The sequence below is a fragment of the Giraffa tippelskirchi genome, chromosome 5 (assembly GCF_054371585.1).
Source record: "Giraffa tippelskirchi isolate mGirTip1 chromosome 5, T2T-mGirTip1v1.2.pri, whole genome shotgun sequence".
Classification (NCBI taxonomy): domain Eukaryota; kingdom Metazoa; phylum Chordata; class Mammalia; order Artiodactyla; family Giraffidae; genus Giraffa; species Giraffa tippelskirchi.
Genome location: NC_137279.1, coordinates 160,924,004 through 160,951,235, shown reverse-complemented (window position 1 = coordinate 160,951,235; position 27,232 = coordinate 160,924,004). Strand labels below are relative to the sequence as shown.

The 27,232-nt window shown below is 41.2% G+C and overlaps 2 protein-coding genes across 6 annotated transcripts in view; one reads left to right on the top strand and one right to left on the bottom strand.

Moving 5' to 3' along the window:
- Positions 1–27,232, top strand: part of HOOK1 (hook microtubule tethering protein 1) — a 208,102-nt gene that overhangs the window by 120,200 nt on the left and 60,670 nt on the right. The window lies entirely within an intron of this gene.
- The window catches only part of LOC145505029 (cytochrome P450 2J2-like), a 28,205-nt gene continuing 6,868 nt past the window's right edge, over positions 5,896–27,232 (bottom strand). For both annotated transcript variants that reach the window (XM_081486703.1, XM_081486704.1), the window contains exons 3-9: positions 24,260–24,409; positions 23,720–23,880; positions 20,377–20,553; positions 18,227–18,368; positions 17,692–17,879; positions 14,810–14,948; positions 5,896–6,408 (exon numbers count right to left, since the gene is read on the bottom strand). In XM_081486703.1, coding sequence (XP_081342829.1) covers positions 6,230–6,408; positions 14,810–14,948; positions 17,692–17,879; positions 18,227–18,368; positions 20,377–20,553; positions 23,720–23,880; positions 24,260–24,409 — 1,136 coding nt within the window. In that variant the 3' untranslated portion in view covers positions 5,896–6,229. The remainder of the gene's footprint in view (positions 6,409–14,809; positions 14,949–17,691; positions 17,880–18,226; positions 18,369–20,376; positions 20,554–23,719; positions 23,881–24,259; positions 24,410–27,232) is intronic.

Below are 27,232 nucleotides of genomic sequence, written 5' to 3'. Positions count from 1 at the left end.
CCTTTGTAGGAAAAAAGGCTTGTTAGGAAATATAAGAAATATTGCTTTATGAAACTGTTACTTAGTCTATATTTACTCACTATGTTTTTACTCTTAACGTTTTTAGCCTATATAGTAAAAGCATAATAGTTAGAAATTTATATAAATAAAAGTTTAGTTTTAATACAAATAATAAGACAATTGATGATTCTTACTTAGAGCTGACCTTCAGCTTGCTGTACTATGACTTTATGGAGCCACATTCTTTTCTGTTAGGCTCAAGGCATAGGATAGATTACCAAAGACAGGTTTTACTTTGTACTTTGAAACTTTCTGTTAATGAATTCTTTGTCATAATCTACTGTGCCTGATACAAAAGTGTTCTGGCTGATCAATCCTTATCAATAAAGAGTCACAAGATGTTAGCAGGCCTCCAGGCTGGAAGATGATGTAGATAACTTGAAACTTTGGTAATTAAGATATGCAAATAGTATCCTGGTTTCAATAAAGTTCAAAATTGCTGACCCATTAAACTGATTTGGTATGACTCAACACTTTACATTTGTTTCTGTGTACCACTAAAAATATAAAAGCTGTCTTAAAAACAATAAAGTCAGGAGACACTTGGAGACGGTAAGATTTGCTGTGTCTTCTCTTCTCATTCGCATCGCCGACGCTGTCCTTCCTGAGGGAACTCCTGGACCAGCTGGAGCTGGACTCCGGCCCAGGGTCTTTTCCAAAGAGTCAACTCTTCACTTCTGTTGGCCAAAGTATTGGACCTTCTGCTTCAACATCAGTCCTTCCAATGAATATTCTGGGTTGATTTCCTTTAAGATTGACTGATTTGATCTCTTTGCAGTCCAAGGGACTCTCAAGAGTCTTCAACACCACAGTTCAAAAGCATCAATTCAGCATTCACTATGGTGCAAATCTCACATCCATACATGACTACCATAGCTTTGATAGCTTTAACTATACGGACTTTGTTGGTAAAATATCATCTCTGATTTTTAATATGCTGTCAGGGTTTGTCATAGTTTTTCTTTTGAAGAGCAAGCATCTTTAATTTCATGGCTGTAGTCACTGTCCACAGTGATTTTGGAGTCCAAGAAAATAAATGTCACTCTTTCCATTTTTCCCCATCTTTTTGTCATGATGTGATGGGACCAGATGCCATGATCTTAGTGTTTTGAATGTTGAGTTTTAAGTCATATGGTAATTTTATTCCTAGTTTTGTAAGGAATGCCCATAATGTTCTCCTAGTGGTTGTTTTAATTTACATTCCCACCAATAGTGCAAGAGGGTTCACTTTTCTCCACATCCTCTCCAGCATTTATTTTTTGTAGATTTTTTGATGATGACCATTCTGACCAGTGTTAGGTGACACCTCATGTACTTTTGATTTGTGTTTTTCTAATAATGAGCAATGTTGAGCATTTATTTCATATGTTTATTTGCCATCTGTATGTCTTCTTTGGATAAAGGTCTGTTTAGGTATTTTGCCCCTCCCCCCCTTTTTAATTGGGTTGCTTGTTTTTCTGATATTGAGTTGCATGAGTTGATTGTATATTTTGGAGATTAATCCTTTGTCAGTTGCTTCATTTACAATTATTTTCTCCCATTCTGAGGGCTGTCTTTTCATATTGCTTATAATTTCCTTTGTTGTGCAAAAGCTTATAAGTATGATTAGATTCCATTTCTATTTCCATCAGTCTATGAGATGTGTCAAAAAGGATCTTGCTGCTATTTATGTCAAAGAGTGTTCTATCTAGCTTTTCCTCTAAAAAATTTATAGTTTCTGGCCTTACATTTAGGTCTTTAATTTAGTTTGAGTTTATTTTTGTGTATGGTGTTAGAAGTGTCCTAGTTTCATTCTTTTATATGTAGCTGTCCAGTTTTCCTAGCACCACTTAGTGAAGAGTCTGTCTTTTCTCTATTGTATATTCTGGCTTCCTTTGTCAAAGTTAAGGTGCCCATAGTGGGTTTACCTCGGAGCATTCTATCTTGTTTTATTGATCTATATTTCTGTTTTTGTGCCATTCTATCAGGATGACTGAGCTTTGTAGTATAATCTGAAGTCAGGGAGCCTGATTCCTCCAGCTCAATTTTTCTTTCTTAAGATTGCTTTGGGTATTTCTAGTCTTTTGTGTTTCTACACAAATGGTAAAATTTTATTCTAGTTCTGTGAAAAATGATTGCACTGAATCTGTAGATTGCTTTGGGTAGTCTAGTTGTTTTCACAAATATTGATTCTTCCGATCCGAAAAATGATTGCACTGAATCTGTAGATTGCTTTGGGTAGTCTAGTTGTTTTCACAAATATTGATTCTTCCGATCCAAGAACATGCTATATATCTCCATCTGTTTTTGTCACCTTTCATTTCTTTCATCAGTGTTGTATAATTTTCTGCAAACATGTCTTTTGTCTCCTTAGGTTTATTCTTAGGTATTTTATTCTTTTCGTTGCAATGGTGATTGGGATTGTTTCCTCAATTTCATTCTGACTTTTCATTGCTGGTCTATAGGTTTGCAAGGGATTTCTGTGTTTAATTTTATATCCTGTGATGTTACTAAATTCACTGATTAATTCTAGTAATTTTCTGATGGTATCTTCAGGATTTTCTGTGTATAGTGTCATGTCACCTGCCACCAGTTAGAGTTTTACTTCTTTTTCTATCTGGATTCCTTTTATATCTTTTTCCCCCTGCTCCCCATTGCTAGGACTTCCAAAACTATATTGAATGATAGTGATGAGAGTGGGCACCATTGTCTTATTTCTGATCTAACAGGAAATAGTTTGTTTTTTTCCTCTGAGAATAATGTTTGCTGTGGGTTTGTTTGTCATGTATGGCCTTTATTATGTTGAGGTAGGTTGCTTCTATGCCCTGGAGAGTTTTTATCTGGAGAGTTTCTATCATAAATGGATGTTGAATTTTGTCAAAAGCTTTTTCTGCATCTGTTGAAATTATATGGTTTTTATGTTTCAGATTTTTAATATGGTGTATCATATTGATTGAAGAATCCTTGCATCTCTGGGATAAACCCCTCTTGATTATGGTATATGATCCTTTTAATGTGCTGTTGGATTCTGTTCGCTAGTATTTTATTGAGGATATTTTACAACTATGTTTATCAGTGATATTGACCTGTAATTTTCTTTTTCAGTGGTATCCTTGTCTTGTTTTGGTACTAGGGTGACAATGGTCTCATATTAATAGAATGAGTTTGGGAGTGTTTCTCCCTCTGCAATGTTTTTGGAAGAATTTGAGGAGGATATATGTTAGCTCTTCTCTAAACGTTTGATAGAATTTGCCTGTGAAGCCATCCAGCCTTGGATTTTTGTTTGTTATTAGATCACAGTTTCAATTTCAGTGCTTGTGACTGGCATGTTCATAATTTCTATTTCTTCCTGGTTCATTATTGGCAAATTGTACTTTTCTAAGACTACAGCTACACTTTAAGGTACTATATACAAAGTAAACTGTTACTTGATTTAACATATATATATATATTACATTTATATTTATTCACAATAAAATGTTTATATACTGTATAATTGAAATCTAATTGATTATATATGAATATTTAATATATTAAACAAAATGTTAAATATGAACAATAAGTGGCTTCTTGGAGGCATTGACTTGAATCCCTTACAAGAAGGAGGGGGTGGGATTTTGCAACATAGTAGTGTCATCTTGCTAAGAAGAGAAAATGTATTGGAATTTGGGATGAATGACATGGACCAATGTCCCTGGACACTCATCTTCAGTGCCTTCCTCCTTCCTTCTTGGTAGCTTAGCAATAAGCAAGTTTGAGTTAGATCACAGGGAGAAGAGCTTGATATGCAGGTAGGCTCTGGGGTTCTCAGGTCAAACATAGAAACTCACCTAGGACACTGTCCTTGTTTCTTAGTCACCTGCCAGCTCCTGCCTCCTGTCTGTAAACACATAGGGGAGTGGGAAGTGGCCCCTCTGCTGGACTCCCTCCTTGGTGCATGTCCTCCAGTCATGCCCGACCTGAACACGTTTCTATACAACTCAGGGTATCCTGAGTGCCCGCCCTCCTCCTCATCTACTTGTAAAAGGCCAGCCTCCAACCTAACTTTAAATAACACAGCAGCCTATGCATGTCAGTGTCTCTAAGGGAGTACGAGGGTGAAGGGAATATTCACAGCCTGGGTGCTTTCCAGTAAAATCTGCATCTCATCCATGATGTCACAGAACATGCCATATGCTGGCACGCTATGTGTCAGATACAGACACAAAGGAAGAGGGAAAGATGACCTGGAGCTTCCAAAATAGATGAGGAATAAGAGAGTTACAAAAGGACAGAAAACAAAATCGTTGTGTAATGCTTTTACAGCAGAGAATTCATATTTTAGGGTCTCTGAAATATGAACTTTGAGGAAAAAAGGAAACATTTTGCATGTTCAGAAATTCAGCTACTCCCAGTCCTGTGTCCTGTAGCTTTCTGGTTAATTGTGATCACATGCTACTTGGGTCTGGGTCCCACTGCATCTATTAGGGCAGGATGAGAGTCCAGGAGTTTTCCATTGATTCCACAGGGAGTAGGTAAATGCCTGCCCTACTGATTCTAGTAAACATGATTCTAGTAAATCATGGAAAATGCACAGCAGAGCATGAATGGACCTTGGAGATGATTCAGCACAGTTCATTTAACAGTTGAGGAGACTGAGTAGATAAGGGAAAGTATTTTGGCCAATTTTCAGTCTCCTATGAGGATGATCCGACTGCAGAAAAACAGAGTGGATGACAAGGTCTCAGATACTCGGGAAGTTCAAGGTCCGGTTTGACTGGTTTCATTTCAGAAATATCATTTAGGGTGTTTTCTAGAGATGTAACTTTTCAAGAGGTTACAAAGAAAGTGCACTCTGGTGAGTAGCTGGGGTTCTCACTTTCTACTCTAGTGCAAATCATCTCCCTGCCCTTCACGACACGCAACCATTTCTCCCAGACTTACCCTTGACTCTGACAGGCTCAGGCTAGCGCCAGCCAGACTCTCACTTCCTCTCTCTTGCTGTCTCTTCCTATTTCTGATTCCCTTTCTAATGGTGCCGTGATTTAGCTTTTCTCTGAATCCCAAGCAACAGGGATGAAAAGGCCCACATCATCAAGTGCATTTTTGTTCTGAGATATTTAAATTTCTTAATTCTAACACTTGAGAAAAATAACCTTCTGTAAGTATTAGTCCATTTTACTAGGTGTGTTATTTGTCTGCATGAGGTTGGCATCCAAACTCCAAGGACTCTCAGTGGCACCTGGCCTTTCCATTGATGTTATTTTCTCCCCTCAGTGATCACACACAGGAGGGCTAACAGGATGATGGCATTTCTGTTTCCTTCTATACTATACTTTACCAGTGCTCATCAGTTGTGTTTAGGCTGGGAATACTTGTCAGTCAAAAGCTGACAATCAGTATATACAAAAAGATCACAACCACCATGTTGTTACCACTAATCATGGGGCTGGGAGTAAATGCATGAGAGGATTTATGGTAAGGAGGCACAGTAATGACAGAAAATATTTCCATATTTGTTTCCCCCTACCCTGATTTCCATGTTTGGTTATTGTGGTGACATTTTTCTTGGCTCTGGTGTCCAAGGCAGTGTTTCCTTAGATAAACCAGATAGACTGTTTCTCTGTAGAAAGCTGCCTAGAAACCAGGAATCCACCTGCCCTGCTACTTCCCAGGGGTCAGTCTGAGGGAGAAGCAGGATAAGCTCGCCCAGGGCTACCAAGTGTGAGTGCCTTTCTGGCTGACCTCCATGGCTGCCCCAGGCCCAACTTCTAACTCTAATGCACCATTTGACACCTCTTTGACCCAGGCCATCTCAACAGACCAGAAGCAAAACCTAGCTCAGGAAGGAAGTAGGGAGGAGGCAGATCACAGCTATGACTTTTATGATATGCTTTATGGTTTCCAAGCCACTTAGAGTCCATTATTTCCTCTGAACTTTATAGTCATTTTTCCTTTAGAGACAGAATCATTGTCCACCTTAAATCTTCTGGATGAAAACGAAATCACTCACAACAGAACTGATTTGCTCAAGGCCTCACTAGAGATGGCAACGCTGGGGTTTGCTTCCAGCTTCCTCTGAGTCTAGTTCCTGTGACATGTCTTAGAGGCACTGGCTGCTGTCCCCTCACTTCTGAGCAGGTGCCCTGCCTTGGGGTGGTGGGGGAAAGCTCATTCTTCTGCTTTCCTTCACTCCCCCACCCCAACAACTTCAGCCCCGAGGAACAGCACAGAGCCGGTGGCTGACTGGGGCAAGGGTCACGCTCACTCTGAACTTCAGGCTCAACTTCTCATTCTCTGGAGGCCTGAAGGTAAATTTTTGTAGAAGCGAAGTAAAGAAAATAAACAACTCAGTCCTGGCCAACTGTTCTCCAAGGCACATCCGCTTTCCTGAAAGACAAAAACATGAGTTACCTGCTTAGGTGGTCTGTGCCAGCAAGGACTGAAATCTTCCACCACATCTTGCAAAACCTGAGCAAACGGCAGGCTTGCCTGGCCCTGGGCCTTTATGCACTCAGCTTATTTGATCACAACCACCTGGGGTAACCTAAGCCCAGCGAGATCATTCCACAATCACACACTCCAGTGCTTTCAGGGGTCAGGTGGTTCAGCAACTGTGAAGGTGCAGGCTGTGGATGAAACAAGTGAGCGGCCAAGGTTGACCTATAAATGTGGTCGAGCCAAAAGTCTTACAAAAATCCATTAGCGAACGATAAGGACGAAAGCAGACAAAAGCAAAACTCTGTGTTTACCTCTCTCAATTAAAAAAAAAATTATTGAAAATTAAAAGAAAGTAAATGTCAAAGAAAGGTTTCTCAAGTATGAGGCACGTTTTCCTTATGTCAAGTTTCCCTTCATCATGACCGGGAATCTCCCTGCCAGGGTTCCCCATGCAGGGCCAACCTCAACTCATCCCACCTGCGTTTACCTGCTCCAGGCTTCCCCCAGCCTCTCTTCTTCATGATGCCTTCTTCCCCAGCTTGGGCAACAACACCCCACAATAGGCTCTATCATCATCTCTCTTGTGGGTGTTTTAATAGCTCACTTTCTCCCTAATCAATATATGTTCATGGCAAAAATGAAAAAAAAAAATGGGTGAAAAGTATAAAAATATTAAAACATGTTTTAATCCCCAAATCCAGAAAAATCCTTGTTAACATCTGACAGAGTTCCTCATTATCTCAGTAAAGATTCTCCTGGACACTGTCAGTGGGATTACCCTCTGAAGTTAGTTCTGAGCACGACTTGTGCTATGTTTTGATTCCCCACGTAATGAAATATTCTTCGAAAATGGTTAATGCAGCATGCCTCTATTTTGTTGTCTGCCTGTAACCAGTTGTTGAGGAAATAAAATTAGAGTTTCAGATAGACGGAAAACCACACTCACAAAAAAACTAACCAATCTGATTACATGGACCACAGTCTTGTCTAACTCAATGAAACTATGAGCCATGTCATGTAGGGCCACCAAAGACAGACCGGTCATGTGGAGAGTTCTTACAAAACATGGTCCCCTGGAGAAGGAAATGGAAAACCACTTCAGTATTCTTGCTTTGAGAATCCCATGAACAGTATGAAAAGGCAAAAAGATAAGACACTGAAAGATGAACTCCCCAGGTTGGTAGGTGCATATGCTACTGGAGAAAAGTGGAGAAATAACTCCAGAAAGAATGAAGAGATGGAGCCAAAGCAAAAACAACACCCAGTTGTGGATATGACTGGTAATAGAAGTAAAGTCTGATGCTGTAAAGAGCAATATTGAATAGGAACCTGGAATGTTAGGTCCATGAATCAAGGCAAATTGGAAGTGGTCAAATAGGAGATGGCAAGAGTGAACGTCAACATTTTAGGAATCAGCAAACTAAACGGACTGGAATGGGTGAAATTAACTCAGATGACCATTATATCTACTACTGTGAGCAAGAATTCCTTAGAAGAAATGGAGTAGCCATCATAGTCAACAAAAGAGTCTGAAATGCAGTACTTGGATGCAATCTCAAAAGCGACAGAATGATCTCTGTTTGTTTCCAAGGCAAACCATTCAATATCACAGTAATCCAAGTCAATGCCCCAACCAGTAATGCTGACTAAGCTGAAGTTGAACGGTTCTATGAAGACCTACAAGACCTTCTAGAACTAACACCCAAAAAGGATATCCTTTTCAATATAGGGGACTGGAATGCAAAAGTAGGAAGTCAAGAAATACCCAGAGTAACAGGCAAATATAGCCTTGAAGTACAGAATGAAGCAGGGGAAAGGTTAATAGAGTTTTACCAAGAGAATGAATGCACTGGTCAGAGCAAACACCCTCTTCCAACAACACAAGAGAAGATTCTACGCATGGACATAACCAGATGGTCAATACCAGAATCAGACTGATTATACTCTTTGTAGCCAAAGATGGAGAAGCTCTGTACAGTCAGCAAAAACAAGACCAGGAGCTGACTGTGGCTCAGATCATGAACTCCTTATTGCCAAATTCAAACTGAAATTGAAGAAAGTACAGAAAACCACTAGACCATTCAGGTATGACCTAAATCAAGTCCCTTATGATTATACAGTGGAAGTGAGAAACAAATTCAAGGCATTAGATATGATAGACAGAGTGCCTGAAGAACTATGGACAGAAGTTAGTGACATTGTGCAGGAGGCAGGGATCAAGACCATTCCCAAGAAAAAGAAATGCAAAAAGGCAAAATGGTTGTCTGAGGAGGCCTTACAAATAGCTGTGAAAAGAACAGAAGCGAAAGGCGAAGGAGATAAGGAAAGATATACCCATTTGAATACAGAATACCAAAGAATAACAAGGAGAGATAAGAAAGCCTCAAGTATCAATGCAAAGAAATAGAGGAAAACAATAGAATGGGAAAGACTAGAGATCTCTTCAAGAAAATTAGAGATACCAAGGGAACTTTTCATGCAAAGATGGGCACAATAAAGGACAGAAATGGTATGGACCTAACTGAAGCAGAAGATATTAAGAAGAGGTGGCAAGAATACACAGAAGAACTATACAAAAAAGATCTTCATGACCCAGATAATCATGATGGTGTGATCACTCACCTAGAGCCAGACATCCTGGAATGCAAAGTCAAGTGGGCCTAAGGAAGCATCACTATGAACAAAGCTAGTGGAGGTGATGGAATTCCAGTTGAGCTATTTCAAATCCTAAAAGATGATGCTGTGAAAGTGATGAACTCAACATGCCAGCAAATTTGGAAAACTCAGCAGTGGCCACAGGACTGGAAAAGGTCAGTTTTCATTAAAATCCCCAAAAAAGGCAATGCCAAAGAATATTCAAACTACTGCACAATTTCACTCATCTCACATGCTCGCAAAGTAATGCTCAAAATTCTCCAAGCCAGGCTTCAACAGTACGTGAATCGTGAACTTCCAGATGTTCAAGCTGGATTTAGAAAAGGCAGAGGAACCAGAGATCAAATTGCCAACATCCGTTGGATCATCAAAAAAGCAAGAGAGTTCCAGAAAAACATCTACTTCAGCTTTATTGACTATGCCAAAGCCTTTGACTGTGTGGATCACAATAAACCATGGGAAAATTCTGAAAGAGATGGGAATACCAGACCACCTGACTTGTCTCTTGAGAAATTTGTATGCAGGTCAGGAAGCAACAGTTCGAACTGGACATGGAACAACAGACTGCTTCCAAATAGGGAAAGGAGTACGTCAAGGTTGTATATTGTCACCCTGCTTATTTAACTTAATATGCAGAGAAATGCTGGGCTGGATGAAGTATAAGCTGGAATCAAGATTTCCAGGAGAAATATCAATAACTTCAGATATGCAGATGACACCACCCTTATGACAGAAAGCAAAGAACTAAAGAGCCTCTTGATGAAAGTGAAAGAGGAGAGTGAAACAGTTGGCTTAAAACTCAACATTCAGAAAACTAAAATCATGGCATCTGGTCCCATCACTTCATGGCAAATAGATGGGGAAACAGTGGAAACAGTGAGAGACTTTATTTTTGGGGGGGGCCTCCAAAATCACTGCAGATGGTGATTGCAGCCATGAAATTAAAAGACACTTGCTCCTTGGGAGAAAAGCTTGACCAACCTAGACAGCATATTAAAAAGCAGAAACATTACTTTGCCAACAAAAGTCAATCTAGTCAAAGCTATGTTTTTTCCAGTAGTCATGTACGGATATGAGAGTTGAACTATAAAGAAAGCTGAGCACTGAAGAATTGATGCTTTTGAATTGTGGTGTTGTGGAGCAGTAAATGGCAACCCACTCCCGTACTCTTGCCTGGAAAATCCCATGTACGGAGGAGCATGGTAGGCTACCGTCCATGGGGTCGCAAAGAGTTGGACATGACTGAATTGTGGTGTTGGAGAAGACTCTTGAGAGTCCCTTGGACTGCAAGGAGATCCAACCAGTCAATACTAAAGCAAATCAGTCCTGAATATTCATTGGAAAGACTGATGCTGAAGTTCCAGTACTTTGGTCACCTGATGCAAAGAACTGACAAATTTGAAAAGACCCTGATGCTGGGAAAGTTTGAAAGTGGGAGGAGAGGGGACAACAGAGGATGAGGTGGTTGGATGGCATCACCGACTCAATGGACATGAGTTTGAGTGAACTCTGGGAGTTGGTGATGGACAGAGAAGAGTGGCATGCTGCAGTCCATGGGGTCGCAAAGAGTCGGACACGACTGAGCGACTGAACTGAACAGAACAGAAAAAAATGAAGAAATTGGCTTAAATTGCAGCAAATGAGGAAATTTGTCTAGATGGCACCAAGTCAGCTGTATTATAGATACCCAAAATTCTCCTAGAAGAATCCATGTATTGGGATAAAAGTGGACCTTTGGAGTCAGGATCCAGGGTTACATTACTGGTTCCATCAGTAACCAGCTCTGGGCTTTGAGTAAATAGCTTATTTTCATCAACATATACAATTTTCACTTGTCAAACTCATAAAATAATTGCTCTCCTAAGTACAATATATGGCTGTTCAAGGATACCAGTAAAACAGGAGATTTGAGTTTGATTTATAAGTCATGAAAAGGAAGACTACCTTATTTCAAGGCTTCATCCTGTATTACGGGAAATACGGACTTTCTTCTTGGTGCATGCACTAACTCACCATCACCAACTAACCAGGCCAGTTAATAGAAATGAGAGAACTGACTTAGGGTTTTTGAGAGAAGATCTTCCTAATCTTATCTCCATGATTCAGTGATATTTCTGAAAATTGAGGACTCAGACTCTTGCCTTTCATGAAGACATCTGCTGCTTTGTTGTATCAAACGGGAAAACTTAAATGAAGAAAAGAAAATATATGTTTGCATAATACCTTTGTAATCTCCCCAACTGTGCATATCTCCTAATTCCACACCCGATCTTTTTTCCAAGAGAAGGGAGGGAGCTCTTCATACCCCATACCTTCAGGGAAGCTTTCTTTATGAAGTGTTGGATCAAGTATGAGGCAAAGCAATTGAGCCCTAAAGATGAGAGTATGGTGGGAATAAACCTGACAGCAGTGTTGACGCTTTAAGTCAGTGGATTTTTCCAGTTTCTATTTCCTGTTCTGTTTGACTAGCCCTCATTTAGTCTCAGCTGAAGGAATCCGCAAATTGCTAGCTTGGTCTGAATCAGTCTTCTCTGGCAGAAAGACAGATAGTGAGATCACTTGATTGCAATACTGGCTTCAATTTCCCCCCTCTCCCGGTACCCCCATCATCTGCAATGTGATTTCATAGCCCTTCCGATAAAAATTGTTCTATTTTCCCTTTCGCTTGAACTGGAGCTCACAGTATGACCTGCTTGGGCACCAGAATGCAGTGGGAGTGATGGTCGCCAGTTCTCAGCCTGGCCCTCGGGAGGCACTGTGTGCTTCCCTCCCTCCTGGGGTCTTGTCTTCTACATGTACACCAGATGGGCTAGCTTGCTGGAGGAGGAAACTTGGAAAAGAGCCCCACTGTCCCAGCTGATGTCATCCTAGATCAGCCTTCAGCCAACTGACTTCCCTAGTGGGCAAGAGAGCCCAGCTAAGAACAGTGGAACTCTCAGTTCAACTGTAGCCTTGTGAGCAATAATATACACTTATTGTTTTAAGTCATTGAGTTTGCCACCTTTGTAATGCAGCAATGTAACAATTGATACATATCATATGAATTTAGTGAATCTTAAAATGGAAGGGCCTTTAAGTAGGAAAATGAGTAACATTCTAAGTGTGTTAGGGAGAGCACTAGATTAGAACTTCATATATAACCAACAAGGATCTACTGTACAGCATAGGGAACTATATTCAATATTTTGTAATAACTAGTAAGGTGGCAACCTAGAAAGAAAAAGATATATATGTATCTATAACTAAATCTTTAGTTCAGATGGTAAAGAATCCATCTGCAATGCAGGAGACCCTAGTTTGATCCTTGGATCAGGAAGATCCCCTGGAGAAGGGGTAGGCTACCCACTCAAGTATTCTTGAGCTTTCCTGATGGTTCAGTTGGTAGAGAATCTGTCTGCAAAGTGGGAGACCTGGGTTTGATCCGTGGGTTGGGAAGACCCCCTGGCAGAGGGAGGGCATGGCAACCCACTCTAGTGTTCTTGCCTGGAGAATCCCCATGGACAGAGGAGCCTGGCAGGCTGTAGTCCATGGGGTCACAAAGAGTTGGACATGACTGAGCAACTATGCATATAGCTAAATCACTTTGCTGTACACCTGAAACTAATACAATATTGTAAATCAACTATACTTCAACAAAAATTTAAAAGAAACCAGAAACTTGAGTCTTCGGCCCTTTTATGCCAATTCCTTGGGCACATGACCTTGGATGAGAAATAACTTTCTCTTAATCCTAATTTCCTTTCACTGAGAAAGGAGACACTAATCGTTTTCCTGTTAATAATTGGGTTGCTGTAAGTATAAAATAAATAATTTGCTTGCAAATGAAATCTGTAATAGGAAGGATGTGTTTCAACTCTAAATAACAAAAATTACAGTGAAGCAAGAAAAATTATAACACTTAAGATAAAACAGCTAAAACTCAGTACCATAATAAGAAGCATAAAGCTCTTATAAGCAGGAAGTCTAGGCTTCCCAGGTGGCGCTAGTGGTAAGAATCTACCTGCCAATGCAGTAGACTTAGAAGACATGAGTTCAAACCCTGGGTTGGGAAGATTCTCTGGAGGAGGGCATGGCAATCTATCCAGTATTCTTGCCTGGAGAATCCCATGGACAGAGGAGCCTAGCAGGCTATAGCCCATACAGTTGCAAAGAGTCAGACTTGACTGAAGTGACTTAGCACGCACCAAGGCAGACAAGAAGTCTGGAAGGTTTTCCTACATCTCATGTCTGCTTTCATATTAAAAAGTGACTTGTCCAACTGAGCAAAGGTGGCATAGAACCAGAGAAAGAAAAACAGAAGATCTGATTGGAATTAGTCCAGATACACGCAGGACAGCTCCCTATAGCAGAAAAGCCTGGGCTCTGTATCATGCCTACATGGGGTCAATTTCCAGTCCCTCCCTTTCTGTGCCTTTGTGGCATGATCAATAAGATTATACTGTAACAGAAAGTCAATGCATATTTAATTTAACTTAATTATAAGAAAATTGTTCCAAAATTCAGAGCATTCACTCACTGTAGCATTTAGTTACTTTCTTGGGAGACGTTTCTAGGAAGTGCATAGGCTTTATTTGATAAACCTGGTCAACACTGAGTTTGACCTTTGCTCTGTGAGCTTTATGACTATAGATACCATAGTTGACCCTGTCAAGCTTTAGTTTTCTCCCTTATCCCCAGTGTGGTGACTGGAATTTGGACCTTGTAACTTTAAGGTAGAACACATGGCCCATAAAAGTTGCACTGGTTTTTTTTCTACCTGATCATTGTCCTATTCTCAGGGCTGCATAACTGACACATAATAGGTGCTCAGAAAACATTTATAGAATTAAAGATATGGGAAATTATTTAAAATGATCTCAGCAACATACTTAACTCATTACCTGGTATATATAAGACTTTTCCTTCCTTATTTCACAAAGTTATGAGTAAAACACCCCTTTGGAACTGGCTGGCTGGGAAACATGAGAGAAAGAGTTTTCTCCACATTCTCTTTCATATATTTCAAGTTATATACCATGTAAACGTATTAGCTAGATTTGTAAAGGATTGCTGTTATTCAGTCACTAAGTTGTATCTGACTCTTTGTGACCCCATGTACTGCACTACACAGACTTCCCTGTACTTCACTATATCACAGAGTTTGCTCAAACTCATGTCCATAGAGTTGGTCATGCTATCAAACCATCTCATTTAAAAAGGTTAAAGGACCTCCTCAGGAGAACATATAGATAGAATCTCATCTACTTAAGGCCATGACACTAGAGTCACCTGTAATGCCCATAATGATAAGGAAGCAGTCCCTTTACTGGAACCTTTCTTAGCAATTAGCTTTATGTTTTTGTGAGTGGGAGACACTAAAAAGATCTTAGAACACTTTAAGTTCTATGAAGATGGCAACTGCCCAACCTTCTTTTGTGGCTAACAGGCAGAGGCAAAGTTCCTCTCCCCAAAGTTCCTGGGGACCGAACAATTTAAAGCTGAAATCTCCATCAGAGTCAAGCCAGGGCTTAGGAAGTAAGAGAATGAATCCTGGTGATGCTCAGCCCAGGGAAACCTGTGATGCACCCACGGCAAGAGTGAGTCATGCTAGGCAGGGCTATCTAGACACATGCCAACTAAAGCAAGGCATCACAAGATCAGGGAAGGGCTGAGAGATGGACTCTGGGTTCCCACACTCCTATTTCCAGATACTCACCTACTGAAAAAGGCAGAAAGGACTCCCTTTTCTTAAACTGTCCATTTTCCAAGAAATGCTCTGGATTGAAGGTGTCAGGGGTGGCCCACTCTGTGGGGTCCCTGTGCAGTGCAGTCAGGTTGGTCGAGACCAGGGTTCCCTGGAGAAAGCAGGAGACTCATGCAAGACATGTTGCATACAACAGAAGTGTGCTCAGGGCCGGCAGTCCCCCGGGCTCCCACATCAAGTTTGACTGAACTTCTTCAGCTTCCCCAACCCTGTACCTGCTGAGCTCAACCCCTAGGACCCTGCTCTTTGCCATGGGACAGCTTACAATGATGGACTGGAATTGTCTACTGGGAATTTTATCAGCAAAATGTGACTACTCTTAGTGCAGAATGGGAAGGTGTGTGCATCAATGAGAGAATAATGTAACAGTGGGCAGGCAGTTATGGACCAAGATCAACCCAGTTGCTCAGTGAAGTGGTAAATATGGCAGCTTCCCCAACATGAAAAATGTCTCATTCATCTGTTTATCCCATTCTCTTCCCTCCATTATCTTGCACATTCCAGATAAGGTTTAATAATAGAATCAGATCACCCAGTGGAAAGAACCACTATCCTTCTCAGCTTGCAGCAAGAAACCCAAGAGTCCTCCTTAATGCCTCCCTTTACTTCATTCTGCCTTCATTCCATCCTTTTCTGGGCTGGTCAATTTTCCTTGAAATTCCTCTTGATTCTATCACCTCCATGTTATTCCCCCCACTGCCTGGTCCAAGGTACTACCTTGGTTGTCCACGCTCCTACAGTAGGCCTAACTACAACTCTATATCCTCTCCCCCCTTCAAAGTGCTTCACACACTGAAAGCAGAGTTAGCTCTGGCCATGATTTAGTTATGTCACTCCTATCCACCCAACACTCCTGGAACGTGATAAAAACCCTCCAAATAGTTCTCATCACTCAGATTAAGGACATGTCACCGGCCCTCTATCTGAGTCATGGTCCTCTGCCTGCACTCCCACTATCTCAAGCCTCTTTCAGTTTCTCAATCATACCACTTGTTCCCATACCTGTTTGCATGGCGGCCTCTGGGCATTTTCATGCCAGTGACTACTCACTAGATCTGACAGTGCCAGGGTCTTTGTCCCTGCCATGAGCCCCAGCTGCCCTCTGCCTCTGCAGGAGACCTTGCAATATTAGTAGGTAGGTCTGGTCCAGACTCTTATGAGGTCACTGTTATTTTTCCATGGGTCTCAGTGTGTACATGACCCAAGAGTGGAGTTGATGCTTCCTTTAGTCCAGTGGAATTCCTGCAATAAAAGGCTGCTGACATTCAAAGCCAGATTCTTGGGGGCTCCTCCTCCTGATGCTAGACCCTCAGGCTGGGAAGATTGCCTTGGGGCTCAGGACTTTCACTCCTATGGCAGAACTTCTTTAGTATAATTGTTTTCCAGTTTGCAAGTTGCCCACCCAGTGGGTAAGGGATTTATTTGTTCTGGGTCTCACAGAACAGTACATCAGAAAAAAAAAAAAAAAAAATCTTACAAAAACCAATCTCGTGAGCTAGGATGGTTCTCTGGAGCTAAGTGAATTGCTACGAACATGTGAAGATCACCTGTAATATCATCTAGACCTCAGAATTCATCCATAAGATGGTCAATCAGCAAGAAAATAGTAAACGCAATCGCTGCAGGAATAGCTGCTTCTCCTAGGGCTGCAGGGACCATGACCAAGGGGAGCCCAAAGGGGAGGCTCTTTTGGTTTTACCTTGAGATCAACACCAGGTTTGACACACAAAGAGGGACTCAGACAAACTGGAATGGATCCATGGAAATGGACTAAGGTGGTGAGAAAGCAGAACTGTGAGTGTGCAGTGTGCAGAGAAGGCACTAGGGGGGACAGGAGAGCTGATTGCTGAGACCCTAAGAGTGATTGGCAGAGTGCAGAACTGCCTTTGTGGGGACAGGGAACTTCACAGGGTCCTACTGAGGACAATTTAAGGAGCTTAGTTTAAAGCAAAGTAAAGCAACTCCTGTGGAGAAAACATGGTATAGTACAAAAAAGATGAGTCTGGGACTCAGAACACATCTATTTCTTTAACCCAACTCTTGTCACTTTGTACCCCAGAGATTTTACGCAAGATCAACCAGCTCTGAGCCTTCATTATAAATTTGTAAAAAAAAAAAAAATTATTCTGAGGACTGATTAAGTTGAAAGAACCTATATAGTCCATAGTACATGATCACTGCTTAAAAATCATTCATTCTTTCTCTCCTTGTGTGATATTTAATGTGCACAGGCTTGGATTGATTTCCTTGTGAGGTAGTCCCATCAAGGGACTGTAAGTCAAGGCTGGAAGCAATACCTGTGGGGATATTATGTTAGAAACACCAGTTTAATGTGATGTTGGCCCAGGAGGTCTCAACTGTCTCTCATATTTCAACATTCTAAACCCCCAGGATTGTGAAACAGAATTTTCCAAAATAAGTCTGGCAGGTCCCTATCCTGTGAAAAGCTCTCCCATGGCAAAGAAAAGGACCTCATGGCAAAGTCTGACTGAGAATTGCTGCCTGCTGTTTCCCCACAAGAATTAACAATGCTCGTCGGGTAGTAAAAAGAATGAAAAATCTCATAGCAGAGAAAAGCCAGCCTTTGTCTGAACATGTTTAACGTAGGAATCCCCCTTCTTCTCTAGAACACCTATTGACATTTATTTGAACTAATATTCTAAAGACCCCACAAGAAGAAAAATATCTAGAATTACATCAGCGGTAATATATCTCCCTCTCCATTGAAGTGTTTCCCTAAGACAAGAAAATACATCACATTTCCCATTGAGATTCCCATCATTGACAAATATGAGCTTGGAGATCTGAGGCTGTTGGTGTGAGCCCATAATTACCTTGGGCAGGTGGTATCCGGCCAGGGTCGTGTCCACTGCCACCTCCCGGGGCACGTTCAGAGGGACGATGTTCCCCATTCTCAGCACCTCGTGGATGACAGCATTGGTGTAGGGCATGGACTCTCGAGCGGCTGTGCTTGGCTGTTGTGATTGGCCAAGCACCCTGTCGATCTCAGCTTGGACCTTTTCTGAAAAAAACAGAGGTGGTTCTATTATTCTGTTTTTCCATAACTTTCTTTGAGCCTGGTTAAGCTAAGGAATGAAATAACCAGCATCAAAATGGCTATCTTAGGCTCTCCAGAGTAGCTTCTCAGAGAGGTATATGAGTGGGAAGTGGGCCCTGGTGTGAGACAAATTAGGTGAAAAACTCTTGCTCAACAACATTCCTGCTGCGAGTTCCTAAAGCTGTGTGAGCCTCAGGTTCTTCTTATCAGTGAGGGTGAACCAACTTTCCCTTTAGGAATATTGAGACATAGATGAACTAATTTATGGAAGCATGCTGACCTGGCCTAGGCCCATCCACTAATGAGCTCACCTTGGATTTCAGGGTTAAGGGCCATGTAGAGCAGCCCCCAGCGCAGGATGGTTGAAGTTGTCTCTGTTCCAGCAAAGAAGAGGTCCAGGGTGTTGTAGATGAGGTTTTCTTCACGGAAACTTGAGGCAGCATTACCCTTATGCTAGAAAATATAGCGATTATTGGCTTATCCAGATGGTTCTTAGTTGCCATAACATGGGAGGCTTTACTCTAGAGAGAACATGGGAGGAGAGATCCCCCAGGAGAAATGACTTTTCCTTTGACCATCTCAGCAGGCAGAGGCTTATTATTGCAGTATCATTAGCATCTTCCTGCTCCAAGTGCTGGAAGCTTTTGTCACATTGGATGGACAAAAATTGAAAGAATCTTTTTACTTCCATATTTGGGAGAACGTATTATTATATTGGAAATATAATAATATTTGCATTCCAATATTAGCCACATCTTTCACTATATGTACAACTTGACCAAGTTACTAAACCTCTCGAACACTCTGTTCTGTACTCATCCCTCAATTGGCATTATGAACTATGTGACATGGAAAGGTCACATAAGAAATCCTCAACAAATGTTTGTATTGATACCAGAAAGAATAAAGTGAATTTCTGTAAAGTACAACAATTCTCACGATTCCCCATTAACATCCTCCTTAGGTTAAACTTCTCTGATTCCGACAGCCATTCCTCATGGCACTCTAGCATCTTCACCACTTTCCTACAGAAGCTTCAATGTGTCAGTGTTCCTCTGTGTGTGGTTGCACACCTTATAACACCTTATAACAAGTGAAATCGCCTCCTCTCAGGAGGAATCAATACTTCTATTAATGCTCTAACAATAAGGTGAAATAAGAGAGGAGACAGAAAAAAAAAAAATTCACCATTCTTTCAACTCAAAAAGTTGAAAATGAGTCAAAAATGTTGACACTGATGCAGTGATGAGTATTAACAACAGGGCTTAATATGTTAAAAGACCTATATCCAATTTGGCCTTTTCCCTGCATCTCACAAACAACATTTGAAAGTGCATGAAATAGGGAGGAGGGAGGAAGGCAACAGTCCTCCACTTAAGACTAACCTTTGTCATCTGACTCAGCTTCACTTATGCTCTGCGCTGGGGAACTGGGGAAGGGGTAGGGGACTGGACATTGGTACAGGTAATAATGAGACAATGCTTCTTTTTTCTATTGTGTACAGGTCCTTCAGATAAGGGTAGAGGATAGAGATAGACTATCAAAAGGCAGTATGTGGGCTTTCCCAAGACCTCAAGCTGAATTCTCTTAAACCAATATCTTTATTTCAAATGTATCATCCATTCTGAGCTAATAATATTCCTATACTCTGAAATAGTGTCTCTATTTTTCCAACCTTGTGCTAGGCTGAATAATGACCCACAAAAATGTCCATGTCCTAATCTCTGGAATGGGTAAATGTTTTTTTGACAGATGGAACTTTGTAGATATCATGAAATTAAGGATCTTGATATGGATTATCCTAGCGTGCCCACTGGAGAAGGCAATGGCACCCCACTCCAGTACTCTTGCCTGGAAAATCCCATGGGCGGAGGAGCCTGGTAGGCTACAGTCTATGGGGTCGTGAAGAGTTGGACAGGACTGAGTGACTTCACTTTCACTTTTCACTTTCACGCATTGGAGAAGGAAATGGCAACCCACTCCAGTGTTCTTGCCTGGAGAATCCCAGGGACAGGGGAGCCTGGTGGGCTGCCATCTATGGGGTAGCACAGAGTCGGGCACGACTGAAGTGACTTAGCAGCAGCAGCAGCGGCAGCAGCAGCAGCAGCGGCAGCAGCAGCGCGCCCATTGTAATCAGAAGAGTATAAGAGGAGACAAGGAGCAAATTAAGAGAAGACATGAGGACAGTGGGAGAGAAGACACTACATCAATGGCTTTGAAGATGGAGGAAAGGGGTGTGAGTTCAGGGGTACAGGCAGCTTCTAGACTCTGGAAAATCCCATCAATGGATTCTGCCCTAGAGCCTCAAAAGAGCCAGCCCTGCCCCGACCTTGACTTGATAAATGTTGGTTGTTTTAAGCCAGCAAGTTTGTGGTGATCTCTTACAGCAGCAGTAAGATATCAGAATTGCTTCATTTGCTCTTTAAGAACACTACTCAGGAAAACACTCAGGTTCCCTCACCTTTTCTATTTCCTGGAGATAAGCATCAATGAAGTCTCTTGCTTCAGCAGGATTCCAGTCTCTCTTGTGGTTTTCAATCACATCGGCAACAAACATTTTCAGTTTCTCTATATTTCTAAAGAGGGTTCGGTGGGGACCCGGAAGGAAATTCATTATCCTTGGAAAGACATTATAGAGCTGATGGAGAAAACAAAACAGTCATGGAGATGAGGGGGTACCAGATTTCTACTTTTGAAGACAAGGAAACCATTATATTTCTATATGTATTTTCTTTGCTTACATTAACCCTTGGAGGCACCCTTGACTCATCTTCTCTGTCACACCCCTCTTCTTTCCCCTCTGGCAAAGCATTTCAGCACTCCATCCAAAATAGAACCATTTTCAGACCACGTCTCAGTACTCCATGTGTCTGTCATTCTAGGACAAAGCCCCAACATTTCTTACCTAGATGCTTTAAGGCCTCCCAACAATTTCCCTGATTCTCTCCTCAACCCTTTTCCCAGTCTATTTTCCACTGTGCTGCCAGAGAGATCATTTAACAGTTTAATCAGATCATTTCACTATTTATCTTTCAATCCTCCAATGACATTTAGACAAATTCTACATCATTCTCCTGGCCTGGAGCGCTACATGAGCTGGCCTCTTCCACTCCTGTCCTCTCTTCTGCTCTCACTCGCTACCGTCTTACTCTCGCCTAGTCTTTCTAATCCAGCTCCATTGGTCTCTGTGACAACATCAGCCCCTCTGATACAACATCAAGTAATGTTTAGTCTTTTGCATTTGCTATTCCTTCAATGAAGATTGGTCTTCCTATGGAATTTGTAGAGTTCTAGCCTTTTATTTCATCCAGGTTGGCTCTTGCTTGGAGATATCTTACCTGATAACCCTATAATGCAGTACTTCTGGAACCTCTTCCCAGTCCCTTACTTTATTATTTTTTCATTACATTTTCCTTTAATATGTGTGTATATATCTTTGTGCATGAAACACCTCCTTCTAGCTAGCTAGTTAGTTATGTTAAACATAGATATGTGTTTATCTATCTGACCATTATGCTGTATTCTTCATGTGGATAAGACATTTTTAATAAAATTAAGTGGATTTTGGATATATTTTCACTAAAAATATCTGGTAGGAAACAGATAGCCCAACATAATGGAAAATTGCCTAGACTTAAAACGAAACATACATGCCTTTGAATATTAGCTCTATTGCTTTCTAGCTATAAGGCTTCGGGAATGATAATAATGGTAATAATGACAATAATGAAGATGACGATGTAATTTGTCAGGACTTAGTATAATCCGCTGCCATTGGGGCACCAGGGTTATTTTCCTTAATCACATGAGATCTATTCCACACTTAACACACAGCCAGTGGATCACTATGTGAATATGCTTAAGCATTCCCATACCTACTTTCACACATTGGGATGCTCCATTTAATCTTTAAAGGATTGTTGTAAAAATTGACTGAAATAAAGTATATGCAATTGTCAATCATACTGCCTGATCTATTTTGGGTCTCTAAAAAAGACGCTTACTCCTTGGAAGGAAGGTTATGACCAACCTAGATAGCATGTTTAAAAGCAGAGACATTACTTTGCCAACAAAAGTCCGTCTAGTCAAGGCTATGGTTTTTCCAGTGGTCATGTATGGATGTGAGAGTTGGACAGTGAAGAAAGCTGAGCGCCGCAGAATTGATGCTTTTGAACTGTGGTGTTGGAGAAGACTCTTGAGAGTCCCTTGGACTGCAAGGAGATCCAATCAATCCATCCTAAAAGAGATCAATCCTGGGTGTTCATTGGAAGGTTTGATGTTGAAGCTGAAGCTCCAATACTTTGGCCACCTCATGCGAAGGGTTGACTCATTGGAAAAGACCCTAATGCTGGGAAGGATTGGGGGCGGGAGGAGAAGGGGACGACAGAGGATGAGATGGTTGGATGGCATCACCAACTCGATGAACATGGGTTTGGGTAGACTCCGGGAGTTGGTGATGGACAGAGAGGCCTGGCGTGCTGCAATTCATGGGGTCGCAGAGAGTCGGACACGACTGAGCGACTGAACTGAACTGAACTGAAAAAATGCATATTACCCCCTGCCTCACTGCCTCATCCAACCTTCTCAGGAATTTCTTTTCTCTGGGAATAGTCAACACATGCTCACTGAGGTCCCAGACTTCCTAAGTTCTGTCCTAATAGGAAGGAAGAAAATGGAATTACTGAAGGGGGGGGGGGGTTTACCATGATTGGAAGTGACAATAAGGAATGTTGTTCAAAAATAATACTGACAACAATAATCATAGTAGCTCACATCCATTATGTCCCCTTACTGTGCCAGGATTCATGCTAATTGCTTTATCAGGTTAGGTGAGATGGGTCCATGAATCTCCAAGCAATGTTACTTGTTAAAAATGATTACAAGTAAATCCTCCTTTACATACACAAGGGTTTATCCCAACACTTAGGGCTGATTTTCCCCTAACAGTGTCTTCCAAATAAAGAAAAGGGGCTGAGAGACCAAGATGAGCCAGAGAGACCAGAGAGCCTGAGAGACCAGATGAGCAGAGCTTTTAACAGACTTAAAACATTAACAGGACAAAAGGAGACGGCAGGGACTACCAAGGACAGGGTGAGGGTTGAATCCCTTAAATCCATATCCTAGAAATTTAGAAAACTGGTAGTAACAAGTGTGGATGGGCATGGAAATAGAGCAACAGGTGGAAGCTGTTAAAGGATTTTTACACACAGGTGCATATGCAAGAGAAATGAGTGGATGTGTCCACATGAACAATAAAACAGGTGTGTTCATGGCAGCTTTATTCATAACATCCTCAAATTAGAAATCCCTCATATGTTCAATAAATCTGCAAGCATTATTCAAGAGAATAACAATCAGCGGCACCTGCATGCAGAGGAAAACTACACAGAGTAAATTGAGAAGACCCAATAAATTAATTTCAAAACAATGAGCTGAGTTAGAGCCAGGCACAAAAGCATACATCTGAGGGTCACAGAGGTGTGGGACTAGGGAGGGACATGGACAGAAGGGACTGAAAAGTGATGGCAGTATTCTGTTTTTTAAGGAAAAGAATGTAGTGTATACCTCTATGTCTTGTAAAGTACTGTACTTTACACAGATGTTAGTAATGTTCTTTATCAACAGTAAATATTTGACAATATTATAAAAAACATTAAAGTCAACAAACTGATTTCAAACAAGTTTGTGCTGAAGTCAATTTCCAAAGGTTACATTAGTTAAAGAGGAAAGGAAGACCCAATCTAATCTGTGATGGACATCAGCCTAATGTCTTGATGAAAGATAGGAAGTGACAACTGCCTCACCTGGCAGTACACTGATGTCTGCAGATTTAAGACCTCATCCAGCAGCCTCAGCAGCTCCTGGAACTGATCATCCCGGTAGTCAAACCGCTCCCCAAAGGTGATGGAGCAAATAATATTGGAAACAGCATTGTTGATTATGAAGTGAGGGTCAAAAGGCTTTCCTGGAGGAAGAAGAAGAGATGGAGCCCTCATATTGGATTGTTTCTATTTTACAGAGATCCTACTCTGTGTGACATATGACATAGCGACTACAGAACCACCTCTGAGACTGTGACCCCAGGGTCTAACACTGGGCAAGTACTTAGTCAATGCATGGGAAGTCAAACTGATGACCAGGATTTAAAACCAATAATATGTTTACTACCCATCTTTTTCTTAATTAATGAGCCTCATGAGGACAGGTTATGATTAGCTGTTCTCTGTTATCCCCTCAGCACCCTACACAATTCTGGGCTCAGGAAAGGCAGGTAGGCACTAATGAACATCTGGTTAGTGAATGTATGAGCCATAGTCCCTGCACCTGTCCCATGACATACTCACCATTCTCCTCTCCTATCATCTGGATGAGGTAGGAGGCCTCTTCCTGAATGCGTTCTTCTAGGCTCTTCTTTCCTAAACCAAAGTTCCTAAGAGTTGCCAGGGCAAACCTTCTTTGTTCCTTCCATATGTGGCCACTGGACATGATCAAGCCTGGGAAAGGAAAGCCAAGATTATGAAAGAAAGACAACAAGACCCGTGATGTATCAGAAGGACGAAAAAGGGCTTTAAGGTGCTTGAAACTGTTCAGAGAAATAATTTCAAAGCAATGGATATAATGGATTGAATTTACTGATTGCTTGCAATGCTGTGCACATTAGCATTTTTAATGCATTCTGGGATTTAGTACTCACTCTCTGATATACTTGTATATATATCACTATTGCCAAACCAGCGCCCCAATTTTGTTGATGAGAAAATTGAGGCACAGGAAATAAAAGTACACTCTCCAAGGTCATGAGTTGGAGCAACAGAACAGGCATTCATTTTCAAGTCTGCCTGACTCCAAAGCCCATGCTTTGATTGCTTGTCACATACTATATTTAAGTATTTGTTATGCTACATACTAAGTATGCACTAATGGACTAGACAAAATCAAAACTCATAAGGAGAAAGTGCTTAGAGATCTTAAAAAGACAGATGAATCACCCAAGAAAACAAAGAATTGTGAATGGTGTGCAGAAATAAAATCACAGGCAAAGGATAAAAAATCCACCATGAGGTGTGCAGAGAACTTCATTTATTTTGTAACATAGGTGAGACCACCACCCTCTCAATTCTTCCTTCCAGTGCCCTCTTCCACTCCTTCTCATATCTCCCTTTTGCTTCCACCACCTTAGTGAAGTGGGCCTCCCTGCTGTCCAGTCCAGGATCCTTTTCAGCCTCATGTTGATGTGTCAACAGCATGAGATGCTTTTTTCTTGAGACACTCTTTTCCAGTGGTGTTCAGGAAACCACACTCCCCAGACTTTTCTGCTAATTCTCTGACTTCACAGAAATCATCATACCTTCGGTTAACTTACCTCCTATCAAATTGTGAAATGATGGACTTTTTCAAGCTTGGGTCTGAAGCCTCTTCTCTCTTACCCTTATCCTCCATTTCTGTGAAATCTCATCAACTCCAAATATTTCAAATAACATCTACTGATGTGAACATCTGTATCTGTGCCTCAGCTGCAGACAGGTAACCAATTTTCTGCTTGACTCTCTTGGCTTCACACTCAGCATATTCATGACTGAATTAATAATTTGCTCCATACAACTCCCCACCCAGGCCAAAAAACACCTTGTTTTCCTCCACATCTTCCTTTTTCCTGTACCTACCCATTTGGGTGTCTACCTCATTCTCCCTCCAACTAGGTCATCATGTCCTATTGAATATGCCTCCTGAATAGCTTAAATCAAGTTGTCTTCACAGTCACTCTCCTAGTGTAATCTATTGGACTGCCATTTCTTGCCACCTCCCTAGTTCAGGCCACCACTGCCGGGAGCCAGCTCACGAGATCCCACCCATGGCAAGGCCATGAGGAAGAGGACTGATCCGAGCACGGCTTCTCAGGCCTCAGGGATTCTCTGAAGGCTGCCTCAGCGCTCACCTTAAAGATGATATCTGTCTTTCCAATGTTGGCTATAATAAACCTCTTCTTATTTTCTGTGACTCAGACAAAAGGCCTTTTCCTGATTCTCTTCTAAAATAGATCAATCTGAAACCTCAATTGACAAGGCCCCTGAACGGTAACACCCTAATAAAATTATCTAGGATATAGAGTATACTAATCCAAATTCCTCTTGCTAGCATATTAGTTTGTTTAATAAATGTACCTGTGCCTTTGGAGCTAGTGTGCATGACTGCTCTTTAACAATAAACAACATTGAGAGCCACCACACAGAAAGCCCCAACGGGCACACAGCCCTTCGTAGGAAAAAAGGCTTATTGGGAAATATGAAAAATGTTGCTTTATGAAACTGTTGCTTGGTCTATATTTACTCACTATGTTTTTGCTCTTAACATATTTAGCCTATATAATGAAAGCATAATAGTTAGAGATTTATATAAATAGAAGTTTAGCTTTAATACAAATAATAAGACAATTGTTGATTTAACTGATGATTCTTACTTAGAGCTGACCTTCAGCTTGCTGTTCTATGACTTTATGGAACCACATTCTTTTCTGTTATGCTCAAGGCGTAGAGTAAATTACGGAAAACAGGTTTTACCTTGAAACTTTCTATTGATGAATTCTTTCCTGCTGTGCCTGATACAAAAGTGTTCTGACTGATCAACCCTTATCAATGGAGAGTCACAAGATGTTAGCAGGCCCCCAGGCCAGAAGATGATGTAAACAAAATGAACTAAGATACGCAAACGATGTCGGTAAGGGTCAACACTGTTGACCCATTAAACTGATTTGGTATGACTCTATACTTTACATTTATTTCTATGTACCACTAAAAATATAAAAGCTGTCTTAAAAACAATAAAGTCAGGAGACACTTGGAAACACTGAGACTTGCTGTGTCTTCTCATTCGCATCGCCGACGCCGTCCATCCTGAGGGAACCCCTGGACCTGCTGGAGCTGGACTCTGGCACACCACCTCTTCTCCCTTAAAATTCTACAATAGTCTTTTGCTCCTTTTATTCCATTCTTGACACTGAAGCTTAGAGAAGTCTTTACAACTTACCATGTAAGTATGTTGAGTCCTTTTACTACTTAAACATTCAGAAGCCTGCATTGTTATTAGGATAAAAATAAATATCCTTAAACATGAACTCTTTCTGGCCAAACTTAGCATCTTCATCTTCATTTAATTATCTCCATTTAAACTCTGTTCTTCTCACACTGGGTACCTTTCAATTCCTCAGTTCACTGTCCTTTTTCCTATCTCAGAAACTTTTCATATTCTATTCTCTCTAGTGGATTGCTTCTTCATTTTATTACTTGTCATTTACTTGCAATAGCTTTTCCTGAGTCTCA